General features: G+C 37.7%; 1 protein-coding gene across 2 annotated transcripts in view; it reads left to right on the top strand.

The window, feature by feature from the left end:
• The window catches only part of PLXDC2 (plexin domain containing 2), a 413522-nt gene that overhangs the window by 291492 nt on the left and 103050 nt on the right, over positions 1 to 18980 (top strand). For both annotated transcript variants that reach the window (XM_070432569.1, XM_070432560.1), the window contains 2 exons: positions 2267 to 2385; positions 16436 to 16535. In XM_070432569.1, coding sequence (XP_070288670.1) covers positions 2267 to 2385; positions 16436 to 16535 — 219 coding nt within the window. The remainder of the gene's footprint in view (positions 1 to 2266; positions 2386 to 16435; positions 16536 to 18980) is intronic.

An 18980-nucleotide genomic window follows, 5' to 3' on the forward strand; every position in this document is an offset into this window, starting at 1 on the left:
CAGTTCAATTCCCTGTTAGGGCACATGCCCAATTTGGGCTCAATCCCCAGTGGCGGGTATGCAGGAGGCAGCTAAATGATGTTTCTCTCATTGATATTTCTATCTCTCAGTCCTTCTCCCATCTTCTCTCTAAAATCAATGAAATATATATTTTTTTAAAAAAAAGAGGAGATGTAAGTGGGTTACATGAAATCCATTAGTAATAGATTAGGGCGTTAGGAGAAAGCAAAGTGGGGAGATTCTGGGATTGATAAAAAGTAAAATGATAGACACATACATCTTTTACTTCGGTGGGTGCAGGACAGTTAACAGTCAACAATCAACTCAATAATAATGAGGGGATTTGTGCTCTCTGCAGAGTGGTGCCTGTGCTTTGAGGGGAAAAAGGAAAATGACTTTGACATTCCAACAATATATGTTATCATAGATGCAAAAAGACAATGGACAGGCTCAGTTAAGGTAAAGGTTGACCTTTGTCAGGGAAGATACTGGCCTAGGACATGACTACCCACCATAAACTACTTTTAGTTTTAATTTTTTCATTTCAGACCATCCTTTGTGGTTGCTTTAGGTCTCTGAACTTGCCAGGCTGCCACCCAGCCCTAGTCAGTCAGGTTGGCATGTGGCCCCTTTTCATCCACAGCAGTTAGTGTGTCAATTGGAGGAAGGAAATTCAGGAGCCTCTTATGTTGCCATCTTGGTCAAAAGCTCTCCGGTTAAGTTATACTCAAAAGCAAGTAAAGACAGTGTTCTGTTCTGCATGGGTCATCTGGTGCAGCAATTAGTCAGAGGGAAGAAATGCATGGGGTAAGGTATGTGGGAAGGGGTGTGGAGCTTCCATGCCCTCTCTGGGCATGACTCTCCCAGCACCTCCACATCCTCACCAACCCAGAAGCTCTCTGTCATACAATCTTGACTTTTTCTTTTTTTAATCAGATATTTATGGACCTGGAAGACTGGTTTTGCTCTTTTAGTTCTGTGAGTTTCATTTTCTGTAAAACATTTTTTGACAAAATGATTTTTTAACCAAACAGAAAATCCAATACTTGGAGCTAAGCAAAAATATTAGCTGCTCATTTTTTTTCTTAAAAAAAAAAAATATGGAAAAAACAATGTCTGTTAAAACAAATATATGAATTCTCATTGGTGCCTTTTAAACCGTGTTCCAATTTATATTCCATGTTAATAGTTTTATCGTAAACACTGGTAGATTAACTCATTAGAACATGATATATAGCACTAAAGATTTTTCCCAGTGTACTTCATGGAGGCTTCAGAAATCTGAGCCTGGGGACCTTTAGTCTACCTTGCAGCCTTCTCAAGGCAATACAACAAAGACAGACCTGCAGGCATTATGAATCAAAGAAGAATATTTCCATTCAGGTTAAAGGAATTTCTTCAGCATGGAAGAGTATAATTCTAAGTCTGGAAGAGCCATTTTCGGGTCTTTTATAATAAGCAATTCTAGCTTTCCTGAATGTGTTCCTTTCTCTCTCAGCATTTGTCAATGTATTTGAAATTCATTCAAATCACTTGGGCTGCATTTTGAAAGTGGCTCATGGAAATTTAAGCAGATAATACCCATTAACACTAATGAACTTCCTAAGGCAAAATCCCCTCATACTGGGCTCAATATTAACCTCAGTATGAGGTTAGATTTTACCAAATATTTAGAGAATACCCAATTCTTTAAAAATATTTCAAATGCTAATTTTTTAAAACTAGAAAACATTTCTCTTATCCATTCTCTCTTTTTGTTTTAACAGCAGATATTGTGGTTTTTTATCCTTAAGTTCCATTAAAGCAAAATAATGAAGTGTTAACATTTTACTTAAAGGGATATAATGAATACTTTAAAAATAATGAAAATAAATCAGTATGCCTTAGCAAATTGCATTCATGCTGAAGTTTTAGTCTTCTTAACAGGTGATGGCCAAAATCCAAACTGTAGAATAATACTCAGAAATTTTGAATTCAATTTAGATATCATCAGTGTCTTTATCGTCATCTCTAATATCATCAAACTGGTTTTAATAACCATCTTCAGGACCAAATGTATCTATGTCATGATTTTAGCATGTTCCGAAAGCTCACCGTATGCCAAATGCTATTTCAATTATAGAATTCCATTAACCATATAAAACTTAAGTAGCACAACTACTAGATTTGAAGGCTAGATCCATATTTTTTTTTTGTGAAGGCTCCACCCAGAATTGATTGATATGTTTTTCTCATTGTGTTTCTTCTGTTCCGATGGGTTTTCCAGGCACAGCACTTGTTGTCCAGTGGGACCACGTACATCTCCAGGATAATTACAACCTGGGAAGCTTCACATTCCAGGCAACCCTCCTCATAGATGGACGCATCATCTTTGGCTACAAAGAAGTAAGTAATGTATTGAAAATTTATTTCACCCTTGACTTTGACCTCTATCTATTCTTTCCTTCAAATGTCAAGAAAGAGACACTTTATAGTAATGAAACTCAAATAATTTTCTCACCTCTTGGTTTCTTTACCTTGACTTAAAAAAAGTTTTTAATCTACTGGGTAGTACTGATTGTTAATTCTTTGTTGTTTTTTAAAATATTCTTATATCACTGGCATTATAATCCATTAATCTTATAAATTTATTGAATAATTATATTCTAGTAATGTTATAATAAAATAACTCTAAGAACAAATATTTTCAATTTAGAATGCAATTGGATATATATATATATATATTTTTTTTTTTTTTTGCCTTGTAAATTTCTGTGACATTGTTTGATTCTACCTCCAAAAGTAATAGTAAACGTGAAAACTTGTATGACTCAATAACCCAATACTGAAAGTGTTCCAGGATAGCCTCTCATCAATGGTTATTGCAAGCAGATAGGAAAGATTAATTAGAGGTCTAAGTGAAGGAAAAACAGGGAATTTAAACTTATGACTTGTTTCATTTTACCAAATTGACAAAGTAAACAATGGAAACTTACTAAATTGTAGCTTAAATTTAAGGAATGTCTAAATTAGAATAATAGCATGTTCGGTTTAAAACTCTATTGACAATGTAATTAAGGTGTATTAGACAACCTAAACTTTGGGGAAAGAAAACAGTCTATAAGAATAAAGTTCCAGGAACACCAGATGGGTGTTTTAGGCAGTCATTAGGCAGGCGAGACTCTGACAGTGTGGATTGACAGTGGGCACTCTCGACACATGGACTGATGGGTATTGATAATGGTGCAGGCTCAATATCTTATTTTAGTTGAAGAGTTACTTTCCCTTAGGAAAGGAATCCCTGGCTATTAAGAGGATTTTGACAGTTTAAAAAGGATTCACTTTGATCAGTCTTCTGAAATTTATCTTTTCTATAAAGTGAAGGGTAGTTATATTTCAATTAAATACAAGCCAACTTTTGGAAATTTCATAACCAGGCTAGATGTTTCTACTCCTTTGAAGAATTCTTGCATGTGGAATTAATCATTTGCTTGGGGAAATAATAACAATAGATTATATAGTATAGGATCTGTTCTGCTCAGTGCTTCTTTATCCAGAGCTATGTTTTGATATCCTAGCCACCATATTCTTATCCCACTCCCTGGAAGCTGAGAAAATATCACTCAAAGGGACTTATTCAAGTTGTTTTACAATCTAGAATACTGCTGGGACTGCAGAGCGATGTAATGGAATGTGAGTTTTCAACAGTTTAGCCAAGAGTGGTAAAGTTTCTAGAAAGATGCAGGGTCAGTAAGTCTAGAGTCTTAAACCTCAATAGCTGTAGCCTTTGGCAAAACAGAGGTCTGTGTTCTTACTGTGGTCTCTCTCTCTAGTCTTTATTATCAAAACTGCCATCTCCGTTTACACTGTTCTCAATGGTGTCTTGCATTGAAGAATAACGGTTTATTTTTCCTTTTCTCTTTTTACCATGAGTTTAGTATTTTTAAATGTTTTTCTTTATTTTAATCAAAGAAAAAAATTATTATGGTTTTTCTGTTTTGGAATGGGGAATATTAGACTGGTAGGCAATTATAACACTGTTTTGCTGAACGTCAGAGTTCTAAACTCAGAGTTCTAAAGAAGTCATTACATTATTATTTGTCTTGCTGTCCTTTCTCTCCTGGTTAAAAAGCAGTTTCTTACTTCCTACTCTACCTTTTATTTCCTGATAATTATCATGAATTTTATTTTGTAGAGGCAAGTTCCTCTTTGTAAAATTTGCCACAATGAATGTACCTGTGCATTTGGGATGAGATCCAGGTGCTCCTGCCACTTCTAAAAAATAATATTTATAATCATGATAGCATAAACTGGTTGCTTACATACTGTACTTGACAGAATGCTATAACATACATTATAGTTTTCAATTCTTCAACAATATTCTATATTCATTTTTTAAATTAAATCTTTATTGTTCAGATTATTACAGTTGTTCCTCTTTTTTCCCCCCATAGCTCCCCTCCACCCAGTTCCCACCCCACCCTCTGTCCTTACCCCCCCTCCACTGTCCTCATCCATAGGTGTACGATTTTTGTCCAGTTTCTTCCCGCATCTCCCACAAACCTTTCCCCCCCAAGAATAATCAGTCCATTCCCTTTCTATGTCCCTGATTCTATTATATTCACCAGTTTATTCTGTTCATCAGATTATTTATTCACTTGATTTTTAGATTCACTTGTTGATAGATATGTATTTGTTGTTCATAATTTGTATCTTTACCTTTTTCTTCTTCTTCCTCTTCTTAAAGGATACCTTTCAGCATTTCATATAATACTGGTTTGGTGGTGATGAACTCCTTTAGCTTTTTCTTATCTGTGAAGCTCTTTATCTGACCTTCAATTCTGAATGATAGCTTTGCTGGGTAAAGTAATCTAGGTTGTACGTTCTTGGTATTCATCACTTTGAATACTTCTTGCCACTCCCTTCTGGCCTGCATAGTTTCTGTTGACAAATCAGCTGACAGTCGTATGGGTACTCCCTTGTAGGTAACTGACTGTTTTTCTCTTGCTGCTTTTAAGATTCTCTCTTTTTCTTTTGCTCTTGGCATTTTAATGATGATGTGTCTTGGTGTGGTTCTCTTTGGATTCCTTTTGTTTGGGGTTCTCTGCGCTTCCTGGACTTGTAAGTCTATTTCTTTCACCAGGTAGAGGAAGGTTTTTGTCATTATTTCTTCAAGTAGGTTTTCAATATATTGCTCTCTCTCTTCTTCTGGCACCCACATAATTCGGATGTTGGTACACTTGAAGTTGTCCCAGAGGCTCCTTACACTATCTTCATATTTTTGGATTCTTTTTTTCTTTTTGTTTTTCCGGTTGGGTGTTTTTTGCTTCTTTGTATTTCAAATCTTTGACTTGATTCTTGCAATCCTCTAGTCTGCTGTTGGAACTCTGTATAATATTCTTTATTTCAGTCAGTGTATGCTTAATTTCTAGTAGGTCCTTTTTCATAACCTCGAGGGTCTCACTAGATTTCTTGAGGGTCTCACTAAATTTATCGGCGGTTTCTAGAAAATTCTTGAAAAACCTTATAAGTGTGGTTTTGAACTCTATATCCAGTAGTTTGCTGTCCTCCATTTCTGTCATTTGTGACCTGTTTCTTTGTCTCCACATTTTTTATGCTTCCCTGTGTTGATAGAGTGGCTTTCTGTGCTAGGTGTCCTATAGGGCCCAGTGGCTCAGCCTCCCCAATTACCTGAGGTGGACACTCTTGATGCATCCCTTTGTGGACTTTGTGTATAGTCTTGTTGTAGTTAAGCCGTGATTGTTGTAGGTATCACTGGGTGGAATTGACCTCCAGGCCAATTGGCTGTGAGAATTAGCTGTGTCTGCAGTGGGAGAACTTCTGTGCTGGAGACACCTTTCTGGGGCAAGACTTGCTTCAGTGGGGCTTTGGTGCTCACTAAGTCTGCCCCCTGAGTGTGTCCCTTATGGATCTGAGGAGTTGGAATCTGGATGGTCCCACTCTGACCACTGGGTACACGGACTCTTGGATCTCTAAGGAGATGCTAATTTAGCCTCTGCCTGAGGCTACCCAGCAGGAGCTATGGAGAGATCTGCAGATTCCTCTTCTTTGTTTGGGGTTTGGAGGTGCCCAGATGAGACCCAGCTATGAAGCAATGCAAGCTGCTGTGGGGCCTTGGGCCTTCTTTTGGAAGTTCTGGGTCTCTGTGACCCAGCTGCAGTTTGTTAGGTAATTTTAGATTGCAAAGGGCCAGGCCTTTCATATGCAAAAGCCTCTGTGCACAGCTTGGATGGGGCGGGGTCTCAAGGAATCAATAGGGCAGAGCAAGCAGCTATGGCTGCTCCTCAGTCCTACCCTAAGAGACCCCATATCTCAGTGTCCCGGTAATCGCTACAAGCACCTCTGAGAGAAAGCCGCCCTTGAGTTCCGACCGATGCCAGACAGTCCAGTTTCTCTCCGTATGAGTCTGGGTTCCCAGAGACTTGCTCGGAACTGGAGTTCAGAGCAGTCGGGAGCTTGAGACTCCCTCCCAATTGAAAAAGACAACCACGTCCCCAGTTGCCAGCCCTTTCCACGTATGTCTCTGTACCTCTGCACTTTACTTCCACACCTTCTCTGAGTCTTGGTGTGCTTTTCTCTTTCCTTCTAGTTGTAGAATTTCCACTCAGCTAGCCTTCCTGTGGTTCTGGATGATATCCATTTTGTCTTTTAGTTGTATTTTTGAAGTGGTTGTGTGAGACAGCAATTTCCGGTGTTTACCTATGCCGCCATCTTGGTTTCCCTCAATATCCTATATTCTTAATATTTTTAGTCCTCACAAAGGTGCTGGCACATGGAAGGTGTTTAATAAATGTGCCTGACTTAATTATGGAATTAGATCATGCACAATTAGCTATATTTTACAGCTAAACAGACTGAGTCAGAAAGGTTGAATGACATGCTTGAAGTTGCAGAGTTAATTAAGGGCAAATCCAAGGCTAAAAACCTTAATTTTGGTGACTCCAAGTGACCTCAACATTTTCCCCCAAGGTGGTTATGTGTAATGATTCACAAATGTATCTCTCATTTGTTTTTTTAATAAATATTTGTTAATACTTAGTGTTTAATAATCCTTTTATCTGATTCCAATATATTATGCAATTTTAATCCCACAAAATCAGGAGAGTATTTCTATTTAAGTTACAGAGCTAATAAAATCATGAGAATATATAAATTTAAGGAGTATAATTTTGTGTTCCTATCCAAGTTAAACTTACAGAACCAAAATTATAGATAGGAAGTAAGTACAATTTTTTGTGCAATACGTTGCTTCTAGCTGGTAATGCCAGCTTTGTTTTATTTTAGCATATTTTATATAAGAATAAAATCATTTGATTTATGCAGAAACTACCAATATTAATAACTTGGTTAAACTGCAGAGTAAAATTATTATGTATTAAAAAATTATTAATTAATGATGCGTTAAATAAATTTATTGGAACAAATTTTATTTTATTACCCTCAAGTAATTTATTCCAGTAGCTAATTATGTTTCTCTTAGTAACTCTGGATGTGCCCATAGTAACCACTCCAATGACCTCCAATTCTGTCATGTTCTATATACTGTCATTTCTCTAACAACGTAAGTTTTAGAGTGCAAAGTAGATAATGATCAATAAATTAGAAAATACATTTGCTCTTCTCATAACAACCCTGCTTGTAATGGGATTGAGATAGGACAGTACTAGTGCTGTCTAAAATGAGTGATTGCAGATTTGCTCCTAGCACTCAGTGTTCCTTCACCAAAGTCGCAGTGTTCTAACCACACTGGTGAGGGAAACGGTGGCGGCACCGGTTCCTTTACATAACTCTCTCCTGAGGTTATAGCTCTGTATTATTCAACCAAAGACTTGAACTTCTCTTTTTAAGTTATAGACCTTTTTTGTTACACAGCTGTTAATTTTCATTAACTTCAGAAACATAGTTTACTTAGGATGAACCCAAAGCCCCAAAAATGTGTCTTCGTTTTAAAAATGTCCTCTCAAATTATCAAGTCTTCACTTTAATGCGCTTTTCAATTTCAGGATAGCCATATGTTTCTTTTTCATAAATTTAATTATCTCATGAAATTAACCATTTTATTTATTTTCTTAAATCTATTACTAACAGTTCTTTTAAAGTTTGTGGCAGATAACTCTGTCTAGATTTCTTATGTGTCTGTTTCAGTCATCTGTCTTTTTCCCCTTTGTGGGCTTTTATTCATGGCTCATGGCTCCCCAGGTAATTTTCTATCAAATGCACTGTTTATAAAATACTAAAGATACACTGTGAGGCTGTAGTTGCTGTTTTCTTCCCCCAGAGAGGGTCTACTATTTTTGGTTTGGATGGAAAGAGTAATGCTGTGCAGTGCTAAGCTCATTCTAAATTGAACACCAGTGCTTGTAAAGGCTGTGTACTAGTAGTTCTGATTAGCCTTTACCCTTTGAGTCTAGTCCTGCAGGAATTTCCACTTAATGCCTGGGTACTTGCTATGGACTTTTGGCCTTAGTGGCCCTGAACGCATGTATTTTCTTCAACTCCATGAGACTGACTACAATCCCCGTCAGCTTCTCCGTCTTTGAACCTGGCTTAGGAATTGCCAAATGTCTTGTTGGGAAGGTGGTGTTGGGTTTACTTCGTGATTTCCTTTCTCTGGAATCATGGCTTTTCAAGTCCTAGCTCTCTGATAGCCACCGGATATACCTTCAACAGATGCTTTCCACGTCGTATTCATCTTTCCTGCTGGATCTCAATAATAGGAATCATCTTATACAAGTTTGTCTGCCATAACCAGAAGTCCTGTTCACTTTAATAACAACATCCAAATTTGATAAATCTAGCACTTATTGAGCTCTTCATAAAAACCAGGCAGTTATTTAATGCTTAAAATTTCTCTCATAGAATTCTCATAAAAACCAAGGGTAGTTACTTTTATAATTTAAAGAGCAGGAACCTGAAATGCCCAGAGAGGTTAAGTAACTTTCCCAAAATTATGAAACAAAGATTTATTTGAGGGAGTATGACTCCAGAGCTTATAGGCCTAACCACTGTACCATACACACTGCCTCCCTGCAAACTTCCTTGTACAGAAATGACTGGACTGCTTCATTGATGTCATTGACAGTCTTTCCTGGCTAGTGATTAAAATACTGTAACTCAGCTACTGAGAACAGGGGTGAGAATGGTTTGCCTTCCACAGCATTTATCTTATTTTGTCAAATTTATAAAGGAAAAGAAGTTGTACATAGATTAAAAAAATAAAGACATGCATTCTTTCTTAGATAAATGGAATTTGGAAAACTGAATTCCCATTTCCTGTTTTGTTAATAACTCTATGTCTCTGGGACCCAGATTCTTTCTGTTACTTTAAATTGTCATTGAATAGTGATGATTGATTACAACAAATGTAGACTTGAAAATTTTCATCCATTCATAATTTAACAAGGACACTGCATATCCATAAATTGTTTACAAAAACATTAGAGATTTGAAATCAGATTTTTTACAGTCCTTGATGCTATCTATCCTAGAATTCTATCATATTTTAGAAGTTGTACTTTCTGTGAGTTGCTTCATCTCCTATTATATTTTGAATGCATTGTTATTTTAGATACAAACTAGGGAAGGATGTGATTCTTTTTGTGTCTTTTGCAAATTTGGTAATTTTTTTTTACCACCTCATAGTGGTCATCAGTTTTGGACAATTCAATTAAAAAAAAATGTTATGTAATCTTTCTATCTGGTGAAGTGGGAAATCAGACAATACAGTCCCCAACTGAGGGCCTAATTCTATGCGTTTTCTTGGTTGAATAGCTTCTTGTCTCCTCCAGCAACAAATTTTAGAGGAGGTTGGTTTAGTGGAACTTTATTGTTTATTAGGTAAAATCACTTTTTAATCCATTCTACCATTTAAGTATTTAAACCTAATGTTCCTTAGTGTAACAGTTACTGCTTCTATGGAAGAATGCATAGTTAATAAATGATCAGTGCCAAAGGTTGTAGGTTTAAATGGCACCCCTAATGTTTTTTTAGGACTATTTCTTTTTTTTTTTAACTGTAATGACCCTTCACTCATGGTAAACATCCTGAAAGTATTAAAAGATGAACCCTTGCTAGCTTGTAGAATTTATGGGGAGATGTAATCCAAGAGAGTAAGAGAAAGCCAAAAGATCTGAACAGTGAAACAATTGCCATTAGATAATAAGTAATTTAATGTTTATATCTATTACTGCACGTCTGAGAATGTTTGCATGTGGTAATATAATAGATATGGATCCAAGAAACTTTATAGTTATGTGAGTAGAAATATTCATATTTACATGTATATTTTATTTAAATAACATTTATTTTAAAATTTATTTAATGAATGTATGATATCAGATTGAAAAAAACCCAGATGGCCTAAAATGCTGATTATTAACTCTCAAGAAGGAATTTTAAGGAAAATGTAGACACAGATGATTTTACAATATCCTGTATTTTAAATACAGGATACACTTCCCTGTATTTTAAATATAAAGTATAAAATGTTATCTACCTGGCTTTATTTAGGATCTAATTCATGCAGATATATTTTTTATTTTAGTTATTTCATACATACTAATAAAGTTCCAGATGTTTTCATTTCTTTTTACTTTCCATCTTGTAAGAAAATGACAAATTTAGCCTTTTTATCTTTTCAATGACAAATCCCGTGGGTAAAAATAAATAAATAGAGTAATTAGGTAGAAGAATCAATAACCTAGAAAAAATAATTCTAGAAATAGAATATTTGTTGTAATGCAGGCCCTGCCACTAGCAGTTATATTGTCCTTGAGCAATGCACTGGGTCTTTCTGGGTGCACTTTCTCCTCCCAGCCTCACTGTTTTACCCTGAGGTGTCACTGAGAGGTCTGCCTTAGGAGGTGCTCTCACTCACATCAGGCCACGAGCTTCCTGTTCTGATGTTTCCTGACCAAAGAGCTGCTTCCTTGCTGAGGTGCAGACCTTGACATTCCTATCTCCCCAAACCCAGGGTGCAGAGATTCCTAATCCCCTTCCTTTTCCCTTAGTGTTTTATTCCCCAGCCATGTTTAGACCAGCTCCCTTTTCTAGCGATCATTCCCGATAAAGTTCACACCATAGTTCTGACTCTCTTGAGCCGAGTTGCACAGGCTTCCTAAGACGCGGGCACCTACCTCATTGTCATCTGTGTATGAAGCTCCAACTCAAGTTTGCCAGTCCCATGGTAGGCAACCTTTAAATCAGAGGTCACACTGGTGAGTGTGTGTGTGTGTGTGTGTGTGTGTGTGTAAAATGGATGTGTTGCCAACATTTAAATATTTGAAAGTTTAAATAAAAATATAGATTTGCATTTTCTCCTGAGAAATCAGAAGCCTTGATCACTTGTTGCTCCCAATTCCTCCCTCACCAACTTCCTTCTTACTCCAGACTAGCATGAGTTTCTGTAGAGATTCAGTTTGAAACGCCTCTCTGAATATAGGGAGTGTCCTTACTTACCGGCTTTATGCTGTTATTTCTCTCCTTCCAGATGTTCTGCAGGGCATGATTGTGGGGATGGGGCAGGAGGGGTGCTAACAATGTATCCTCAGCATGGGGCTCTCTTCTGCTTTCCTGCCAGCAAGTGCATTATTCGATACCTGGCCTCTGAGAGGTCAGTTACTGTAAAATAAAAGGGGATTCAATTAATTGTGTGAAATGTTGGCGACATACAGTAAAGCAAACGGATTTGTATATTGTCAAATTTAACTGAAAGCCTTTCTAGTCAAATGTAGTTTTTAGACAACTAAGAACTAACAATCTGCACTTGATGTGTTGTTTTGATAACAATAAAAGAGAGTGTGGCTTTGTAAAATTGGATGCCCTACTTAGTAATGGTGAAGCCAGAGCAGATATTTAAGGAAGATGAGGTAGAAAGTTAAGGGTCGGATGCAGGTGAGAATGGGCAAAATAGTAAGCTTTGGTTTAAAACACATATACAATATATATAGAGAGAGACAGCATATTGCTGATTAGCGAGTGAAGAAAAAGAGTGAACAAAAATGAGCTTAGAGTAATTCTTTTCTGGTTACGTTCCGATAGGCATATGATTCATTCTTTGGCGCACATGCTATACAATCAAGCCCTTGCTGAGATGCTGAGCCGCTGACCAGATAGCTAGCTGGGTCCATAATGGAAACAAATGAATGTTTTGGCGAGGATTGCAGGACACAACAGACAGGAAAATAAAATCCCATTACCTCTAATCCAAGCAGCATGCTGTTGCCTCCCTGTTTAGAGACGGATGTAAAAGTTCACATTTCAGGTCTTGTGTTGGGCCTTGTGTCCCGGTGAATGATGCCACAGTGCAGAACAGGGAGCAGCTCCTGACTTTGAACTTGCCTCCCAAGGCCAATGGGCTGTGCCCTGCCTTGGCTCACTCCTAATAGCCTCCCTGCCTTAATGTTGTCTAGTGACTGCAGCTCTTTCCTGCATCTGGCTTAATGTGCTTCACTGTGTCATTTATGGGAGAAATGTGCTTATTTAAATAATAAACATATCTATCTCCTATTAAATGGGATAAAAATTAAAAGACTTAAGAAAGAATGTATAAGTGGTAGGATAAGCCAAAGTGAAGCCATATTTTAACTGGCACTAATGGCTCTTTTCTATCTCTATCCTGTGGAGGAATGTAATTGTAAAACAGCCTCAGAAATTTATGATTCAGTACAAATCATACAAAGGCCAAGTAAAAATTGAGTTTCGCTTTAATCATAAAAAGCAACTATTATAGGTACATGAAAATAATGAAGCTATATTTCTTTTTTTAAAAAAAGCTGACATAGTTAAGAGTATATAATTTCATGTTTCCTAACATCCCTATGAACTAACGTAAGAGACATTTTCCAGATTAATATGAATTTGCAGAAAGGATAACAAATAGCTTCTCATAGCAAAGTTTTTAGAATTTTTGAACTTGGACATCATCCTTGGCCATGGCTTCTCTGGCTGTGGACTTCAAATCCTTGTAAATGCAGAGTTCTCCAAAGAATAGATGATTGCGACAATATGACAAACATGTTCTAGTGCTCATTTTGTTCAATATCTGATCGTTTATTCACTCATATACATGCAGTTGCTTTGCTGATATTAATAAAAAAAGCAACACATTTTAAATGCAGTTTCACAGTACTCCTGGTTCATCTGAACGGTCTCTAATCATTGACGTGGAAACCTGCAAATGGTCTGACTGGCTCCAAGTGCTGGCACAGCTCAGTTCGTTGGCTGCAGTGAGTGAATGAGTGATCCTTTCTCAGAACAACCCCACGCCTTTGATATCTAGAAGTAAAAAGATTACAGTCCAATAAGGCAGAGTGGAAACGATAATGACAATATCAGGTGGAGACAGGCAGACATGTTTCTGAAAGAAATCTATGAGAAAGCCTGGAGTTGTTTATCTTTCCCTCATTAATCTTTTGCAACATTAGTCATTGAATTCAATTGACGGAAGCGGTTTTTGCAAAACCTGATATGTAATTATTTTGTAAAAGATCTAGGTAGCTTCTAGGAAGATGTGGGGAATCAAAAGCTTCTTATTCATTTTAATATTTAATCAGGATAAAATACCACAGTTTTAGAAAGGCTAGGCTCTTATTCATGAACTCTATAAAATTTTAAAGAGAAGCATTTGAATCCATTGATCTTGCCATAAAGCGATCATCGTTTTCCAACCCTTCTTCTGCTAGTCTCCATCTCAGAACGTGGCAGTGCCCGTCAGAGCTGCCCAGGCCTCCTCTGCACACCCAGGGCACGCCACTCAGGGCCTGCAGCGGGAATAAACCCAGTGCACTCGTGGCAGCCCTGGTGAAAAGCATGACTTCATTTTTCCTGCTAGTTAGATCCAAAGTCTTGGTGGCATGGTTGACCTTACTCTTTGTCTCACTCTCCTCACTAAATCTGTGGCATGTCTTGATAGCAATTCCTTCATAGTTCATCCAAAATGTATCCTCCTGTTCTATTTTCACCTCCTACACTTGCCACTCTAGTGTAGTCCCAGCAACCCGTCTCTTACCTGGACACACGAGATGCTGTCTTAACTCCTTTCTCTTGCCTCTTGGCCCTGCAGTCTCGATCACACAGCAGCCTGTGGGGTCTTTTTCACATGTGAGGGCACTTCTTTCCTCTGTTCAAAACCCTCTCAAATCTTCCCCATATGACGTGGAATAAAATGTAAAGTCATCGCCATAGCTTTCAGGCAACAGGGAACGCGTGCTCCCTGGGACCTGCCGCCACCACTCCCATCTCCTCTGACACCTTTATTTACTCCTGCTCCAGCCTTTTAATTCTGAAAAACAACAAAAGGCAATTCAGTCAAGGCTGCATGACAAATCACCTCAAAATGTAGTGGTTTAAAACAACTACCTTTCTTATGTCTCACAAGATGCCTATGGATCAACTCAGTGGTTCCACTAATCTGGGTGGTACTCTTCTGATCTGAATGGGGCTCACTCATGTGCCAGGTGGGGTGGGTAAGGGCTAGCGGGTCCAGGATGATCTCTGTTGGAAGGAGAGTAACTCTCCACATCTCTCATATCTGCAGCAGACCAGCAGGGTACATTCTCATGGCAGGGGCAGGGGGCCCTGCAAGGAGGTGGAAATGTGCAAGCACTTTTTGAGGCTCCTTTTTCCTTCATGTTTGTTGTTATCTTCTTTTGCAATATTACTGAGCCACGAGTTAAAGTAGAATAGGATGGCCAAGTGAAGAAGTAAAAAGTGTGGATACAGGAGGACATTGATTGGAGGCCATGACTGCAATTGATCCTCCACAGATAAAAAGCACCAGGGGAGCGAGTTTGACTTCAAGACAAAGTATAAAGGAAGGCAGTGCAAGGAAGGAAATCGGTGAAGAAACAAATCAAATGAAGGATGGTAGGAAAGAGAAAAGATAAGGAAAAGTGATAGGAAAGGTGGAATGGAAAATCTGAACATAAGCGGAAGAGATACTATACTAGGAGGTGTGCAGCAACCAAGCCATGTGCGCTGGAAAACAAACTCTGGGGAAAAAATAATATTCATAACATCAGTAATATTTTTTAATTGCTAGCAATAAAAACTCAAGGACTGCTTTGAGTTTGGGTCGGGGGGAAGACTTGACTTGGGGTGGTGAACCCATAATACAATATACAGATGATGTATTATAGAATTGTATACCTGAAGCTATATAATTTTATTAACCAATGTCACCCCAATAAATTCAATACAAATTAAATAATAAAAAGAAAATGATTTGCAATAAAAAAGAAGGAATGAAGTACACTAATTATCACAGAATTATCTGGGAAAATACTTCACACCTAGCAGAAGAAAGCTGCACTCATAGATGTTGCGGGATGAAGGCAAGTGGCAAACGCCAGTAGCGAAGCTTGAATACTTATCCTAGGCAGGCATCTGTTAATAATGCTGCTTAAAAATTATGACTTTGTCCTATTAGGATGTACAAAGTATAACCTGAATTTGTATTTTTTCTATGCTTATCCATCCTTTTGTCTTTTCGTCTTTAACTGTAATCTGTCTTAAATGTAAATTACATTGATAGCAGTACTCCTCCACATGGAGTATAAAACTGAGTAAACTGAGTATAATGCCCATTAAGAAAAGGGATTCATATGTTGATATTGAATATAGGTTGGTAAATAACTAAATAAAGTATACCAAAGTTTAATTTAGTAAATGCACTCTTAGAAACAGAAATTGTGGTTGTCCAAATATCAGAATAATTTTTAATGCTGGACATACTGACATAAAATTGGAATATACCATTGTTTGAGAAAGGATTGATTTGGTAGATAAAGGGAAAATCTCATCTTCCATTTACATGTTTGAAAATAATTTCAGAAACATTAAAATTTTCTCTTAATTGGTCAATTTTAACTAAATAGTCCTTTTAAATATTATGATTCCAGGGGCAAAAATGAGCAGGACAGCTCTTATGATACCATCTTCTCTTTAGTTTATTTTTTCTCTTCTTATTGCTGTACCATTTGTTAAGGTTTATATAACAATGTCTGATCTAATATTTTCTTTAATGAATTATTTACAGATGACCCACAACCTATTTATTCTACTAAAAGATTTTTGGGGTGCATTTATTTTTCTCTTTTTGTTTCTAGTCCTTTTATTTCTTGAATATGGTTTCATTCCCATTTTTATTCCTATAAAAATGATAATAAAGTTAGTAATCATTATTATCTAGACTCTTCTCTAAGTGTAGTAAAAAATAGAGTTCAATAGTCTGTCTCATTTATAATGCTGTATTTTATTTAGTATATTCTCAATGTGTCTTTATTTTTTAAACTGTAAATATTAGGAATGTTTGTCATATTCAGATTTGTGTTCCAGTTGTTCTCTCTTTAGTTCTTCATCTCCATCACCTGATTTTATTTATTAAGCAAGATGTAATTAAATTCTAACACATAGCAATCTGCTTTTGCTTTTTCAGATTCCTGTTTTGGTCACGCAGATAAGTTCAACCAATCACCCAGTGAAAGTGGGGCTGTCTGATGCATTTGTCGTTGTCCACAGGATCCAACAAATTCCCAGTATGTAGAAGAAGGGTAATTGCAAAGTCAGAAACTGCTGTGGGGGTAAATGTAAAAGAAATTGATTTGGGCAGATGTTAACTCTTTGAACAATAGAATTACTTAGATAAGTGCTGCTTGTTAATTATATTGTTTGGTTTATAACTTTTACTGAGGTTCTCTCTCTCTCTCTCTCACTAATAATTTAGGTAAAGTAAAATTAAATAGTCAGGGCAAGCCTGCATATTTTGAATTCTTTGGGATGGTTAGCTTGGTTGTGCAGATATATTTCTTTTATTAATAATAAGAAAAACATTAAAGAAAGACATTATTTGACTAAAAGGTGTATGATAGGTGTACATTTATCAGCAAAAGAGGAGCTCTGTGTCATTTTATGTTTAACATAAATATAAATTTAGGTAAATAAAAATTTTGATGGAATTATATCTATTAGAGAAGATACATATTTTCTCTTCTAAATTAGTTTTGCCTACCTAGTCAACTTTGCATTTTGTAGAATAAAAACATATGTGCTATTTTGGGCAGCTATTCATCATATTAGAAGTTCAAACTATAAGTGCTATTTGTAGTAGTCTGATGCTGTAACTAGCCATCATCTGAAAACTTCTGTTTTTTAAAACTCCTCTATTTTAAGAACAGTCCTCAGGAATGCTTGGGTATGTTCATACTAAATGTGTCTGCTTGTTCATTTGTGTCCTAGATGCACTTATATAAAGCAAGAGATGATAATAAAATACATCTCAAGATTAGGTCATTTCTTTTCCTTTTATTTAAAGTTCTTTTTTTTCTTTTATTTTATGACTAGAGGCCTGGCACATGAAATTCGTGTACAGGTATGGTCCTTAGGCCTGGCGCAATCAGGGCCATCTTCCCCGGCTGCCTGCAGTCAGCCCTGTCCCCAGCCACCGCCCACCCCGGTTCCCCATTCGCCATTGGGCGATACGAGCCTGCTGGCCTGGGGGACAGACTGAGAGGTTGGCTGTTCCTGCCCACTTGACGGCCCCACCCCCTCCACAGGTCACCCTCTGTTTGTGGGGTGACCAGCAAGGCGGGGGCCTTGGCCTGGCACTGTGTGCATCCCCCACTACTACCCTTGGTTCCCCATTTGCCATCAGGCGATGGGAGCCTGCCGGCCGGGGAAAGGGACTGAGAGGTGGTCAGTGCACCTCATAGTGACTGGCCGTGTGATCGTCCTAGTCATTCCACTGTTAGAGTCAATTTGCATATTATCCTTTCATTATATAGGACAAGAGGCCCAATGCACAAATTTGTGCAAGAGTAGGCCTTCCTCTCCCCAGTTGCTGGCACCAGCTTCCCTCTGGCCACCAGCAGGCACCCAGGACCCAGGCTTCCCTCGAAGGCCCAGCTTCATCCAGAGGCTGTCCAGAGGGATGTCCAGAATGATGTCTGGTCTAATTAGCATATTATGCTTTTATTATTATAGAGTGTGGTAGACTTAAATTATCACATGCATCTATGCTGTTTGGTCTTAACGTGAGCTGATTCTCTTTAATTATGCTATCTCTCACTAATATAAAGTAAATGGAGTGGAAATTAGATTTTTCAGAGCAGTGGGTTAGCTAAAAACATCATAGGGTTTATTTTACAAATAGAGTTTAGAATGACATTCATATATGGCAGTTCTTCGTGGGAAAGAGCATGAATTGTGGCAGTTTCTCCATGTTAGCTCAGAACTTGTGGGAGGTGGTATTCAAGGAAACTGTCAAATCAAGGCATATTTTCCAGAAACAAAACTGTACTGTGAACAAAGCAAGGATGTATTAGCACATGTAGGCAACAGGGAGACCTTCTGACTGAACTCTTAAGTCAGAAGCTGAGTCCGGGAACGCCAACCTGACTCCTGTTGGAGGAGGATTGTTCTCTCATTCTTTCTTTCAGAAGGGTTAAATAAAGCATGACTCCAGTCAATTATTGCACGAGTAAAAGGAAACACTAGTTTTAGTTTATTTGTGGTTTCTTTTCACCCCAGAAAGAATTTTATTTGAAGCTTCTTTAGAAGCCATCTTAGATCACACATGTTCTGATATAGTGTAGAGAAAAATACCCTTCAAAGTGAAAAAGGAATATCTTACAATTTTAATAATGTAGTACTCAAGTTTGTGTGAGAACCTAGACATGATAAAATTGTACTTAAATAAATGATTAATTTGTCCCCAAATGCAAATTTGCATACCTTGTCCTATATAATAAAGAGGTAATATGCAAATTGACTGTCACATCCTCGCACAAGATGGCAACCCCCATGTGGTCACAAGATAGCCATCAGGGGAGGGCAGTTGTGGGTAATCAGGCCAGCAGAGGAGGGCAGTTGGGGGCAACCAGGCCTGCAAGGGAGGGCAGTTGTGGAGGGACCAGGCCTGCAGAGGAGGGCAGTTTGGGGCGACCAGGCCTGCAGGGGAGGGCAGTTGGGGGCAATTGGGCCAA

The sequence above is a fragment of the Myotis yumanensis genome, unplaced genomic scaffold (genome assembly GCF_028538775.1).
Source record: "Myotis yumanensis isolate MYYU_CA2020_CCGP unplaced genomic scaffold, mMyoYum1.0.hap1 SCAF_1, whole genome shotgun sequence".
Taxonomy (NCBI): domain Eukaryota; kingdom Metazoa; phylum Chordata; class Mammalia; order Chiroptera; family Vespertilionidae; genus Myotis; species Myotis yumanensis.